Genomic DNA, 2,994 nt, shown 5'->3' on the forward strand with positions numbered 1-2,994 from the left:
AATCCATTCATCTCGGGTAAGTTAGTAGTAGTATGCAATAATAATAACTATATGCCATCAAGGAAAGTCAAACTAGAACATACAATTGACTTGAAACTCTTTATGACGGATTCAAAGCTTTAAGGTTTATCTTCTGCAAAACCAGAGACAAAAGTCAGTTCCATAAACAATGTAGAAGAAAAAAGGTCTAGTCAAAAGTCAAATGAAAGAGAACAATGGTTATAACTTACGTATAGATAGAGGGTCTATATGTACAAAGAACTTGCAGCAACTATCAAATAGCAAAACACAAGAATTACTCCCTTGAAGAAATTGGATGTTCCATCCTACAAATATATAAAAGAACCATTTTTAAATGAAAATTTTAATTAATCAATTTTTTGTAAAAATATATGAATATGAGGCTTACTTGCAACATGAAAGCCACTACTAGAACTGTCATAATAAGAGTTGTTGTCTCAAAAAGTTGAAAATTTAGGTCCAAAGGACGCCCCATGATCCACCCAACAACCACACAAATGGAATCTGCAGTTACAAACACAAAAATTTTAAAATAAAAGTTAGTATTTGTTTAAATTATGCTGCTATTTCTTTAAATTAACCTTTCTTTTAATATACAGAGAAAAAAACAAGTACAACAAACATAGATATTTGTGTTGAGGAGCCAATCGCGACTCCTAAAGAGATATCCTGCAAAGATTGTAACTAAAAATATTTAAAAAACTAAATAAAATGAATTATGATTCACACTCCCCTAGGAATAGTGAAATACATCAAACAAGGAATTAAATTGTATGTGTGTGTCGAATTGGCTTAAGCCCTTAAGTATGACATGAGGACTTACTTGCAGACACAGGTTGGGATTTTCTATCAATCTGCAATTCTGCATTACAATTGATTTGCTGCTTAAGTTACCATCCCTATTTAATTCAATACATATAGGTGCACGAGTTGCACCACCTTCACCAGTTGGCTGCTCAACTTAATTTGAAAATTGAAATGACTTGTTTTGTTATCATAATGAATTAGAAAAAACATAAAGTGAATATATATGTCCAGATTGAATATGAAAATAAAGAAAAATGAAGGTCGTACCAGAGCAAGATGCCCAATCAAACTGTTCAAAACTGCTGATTTACCTGTACTCTGAACAATTGGTAGCCCATAATTAGAAATGAACTATTTAAGATCCATAAATTGGTAAACCTGAAAAAGCAAAAGGGTAGGCTAGCAAGATCAGATTGGCTCCATGATTAGCTAAACAGTAGACCCCTAGCAGTTGATGAGTGGAGCTTGATCTAGTAGAAAGCATAATGCAAATTAATACTTCGACATATGGCATTAAGCAACAGTAGATGAGTTTCTGCTGCAAGCAATAGTTTTGAATCACCTATATGCTAAATTGGAATCTAAGCAAAAATAGTTCCCAACTACATTTAGAAAAAGATCCATCAAAAATAGGGATCGCAACAAAAACATATCGAGAGATCCACTGACTTAGTCAATCAACACAAAAGCAAGTAGTCGGATCAAAAGAGCGCATGTAAGACAAACTTACGGTATTGCCAAGAGCAACAAAATTAAGAAATTTGGAAGGGTGTTTTGAAGAAGACGATGAATTTGCATCCCCAATGGCAAACACCTTTGTGGGGTTTGAAGAAAGGGCTGTTGACGCGCTCCGGGAAGGTAAATGCATCCCCAACGGTCCAACTCCGCCTATTTATTTCATCGGACCTTTGATCGTCGGTGGCAATCATGTGGATCCTAGCGAAAACGAGTGCTTAAAATGGTTGAATTCACAACCGAGTAAAAGTGTAGTGTTTTTATGCTCTGGGAGTCAGGGTGTGTTGAAGAAGGAGCAGTTGAAGGAAATAGCTATTGGTTTAGAGAAAAGTGAGCAAAGATTCTTGTGGGTGGTTCGAGATCCGCCACCAGATGACAAAAAAACCGACTCGAATTCCGGTGGTGGTAAAGAAGTCGGTCTGGATGCGATTCTTCCTGACGGGTTTAAGGGCAGGATTGGGGATAAGGGGATGGTGGTGAAGAATTTGGCACCACAGTCGGCGATACTTAGTCATGAGTCGGTGGGTGGATTTGTCAGTCATTGTGGGTGGAACTCGGTGCTTGAAGCGGTGGTAGCTGGGGTGCCACTGGTGGCATGGCCATTGTATGCGGAACAGAAGATGAATCGAGTGTATTTGGTTGAGAGAATAGACACAAGAGAGACAGAGATATTGATTCAGGTATGATTGAGAGGTAAGAACATTTAATCATTTGAAGAAGAAGGAATTTGGATGGTCGAGGTGGGGACGAGGAAAACTTGTTTCCTGTGAGATCCAAAGCACAAAAGCCCTAGTTTTTCCAATTTTGGGATGGCGTGTTTTAACATGTGAGAACGTGGGTGAAGGCGGGGGGACCTAGGGCTTCTTGTTGGAGGCGCTGGAGGTGGGTGAAGGAAGAGGCCCTAGGGCTTCTTGTTGCTAATTCGAAGATCAACATCGATGGTAGAAGGTGGAGGCATCAGTAGAACGAACAAGGTAAAAAGAGAGGAGATCGAACCATTTGGTGTGAGGGTCGATTTGGAAGAAATCTCAAACCCTTAACCTTAATTTACCATCCATTTGTAATTTGGCTGAGGGGTGGAGGCAGTGGATGTGGATGAGGGGTGGAGACGAGGGAGAAGAAGATGGGGGTTTAAAAAATTTGGGGATTTCATTTTCCCTCGGACACACGCGTTTCTTAAAAAAAATATAAAACGACATTCACAGATGACGCACAAGTGCCTTCCGTGTTTTAATATTTTTACATGAGACACTAATTTAAAGGCACTCAGTAATGCGCGACATAAATCCTTAAAATTTTTGAAGAGATGATACTTTTTTAATGTCACTCTCTAATGCGTAACATAAATTAAAGAGCGTCGTGTTTTGCGCGTCGTAAAAGGCCTTTTTTCTTGTAGTGGGTCAAGGAATTTGGCTTTTCTAGGAGTGAAGA

At 38.5% G+C, this 2,994-nt stretch overlaps 1 protein-coding gene across 1 annotated transcript; it reads left to right on the plus strand.

The window, feature by feature from the left end:
• Positions 1–1,631: 1,631 nt before the first annotated feature.
• Positions 1,632–2,249, plus strand: LOC128126040 (UDP-glycosyltransferase 88B1-like). Its single transcript, XM_052763738.1, has one exon. The coding sequence runs from the start codon at positions 1,632–1,634 to the stop codon at positions 2,247–2,249; it is 618 nt and encodes a 205-aa protein (XP_052619698.1).
• The last annotated feature ends 745 nt before the right edge of the window (positions 2,250–2,994 follow it).

This window comes from Lactuca sativa, chromosome 5 (genome assembly GCF_002870075.4).
Source record: "Lactuca sativa cultivar Salinas chromosome 5, Lsat_Salinas_v11, whole genome shotgun sequence".
Taxonomy (NCBI): Eukaryota; Viridiplantae; Streptophyta; class Magnoliopsida; order Asterales; family Asteraceae; genus Lactuca; species Lactuca sativa.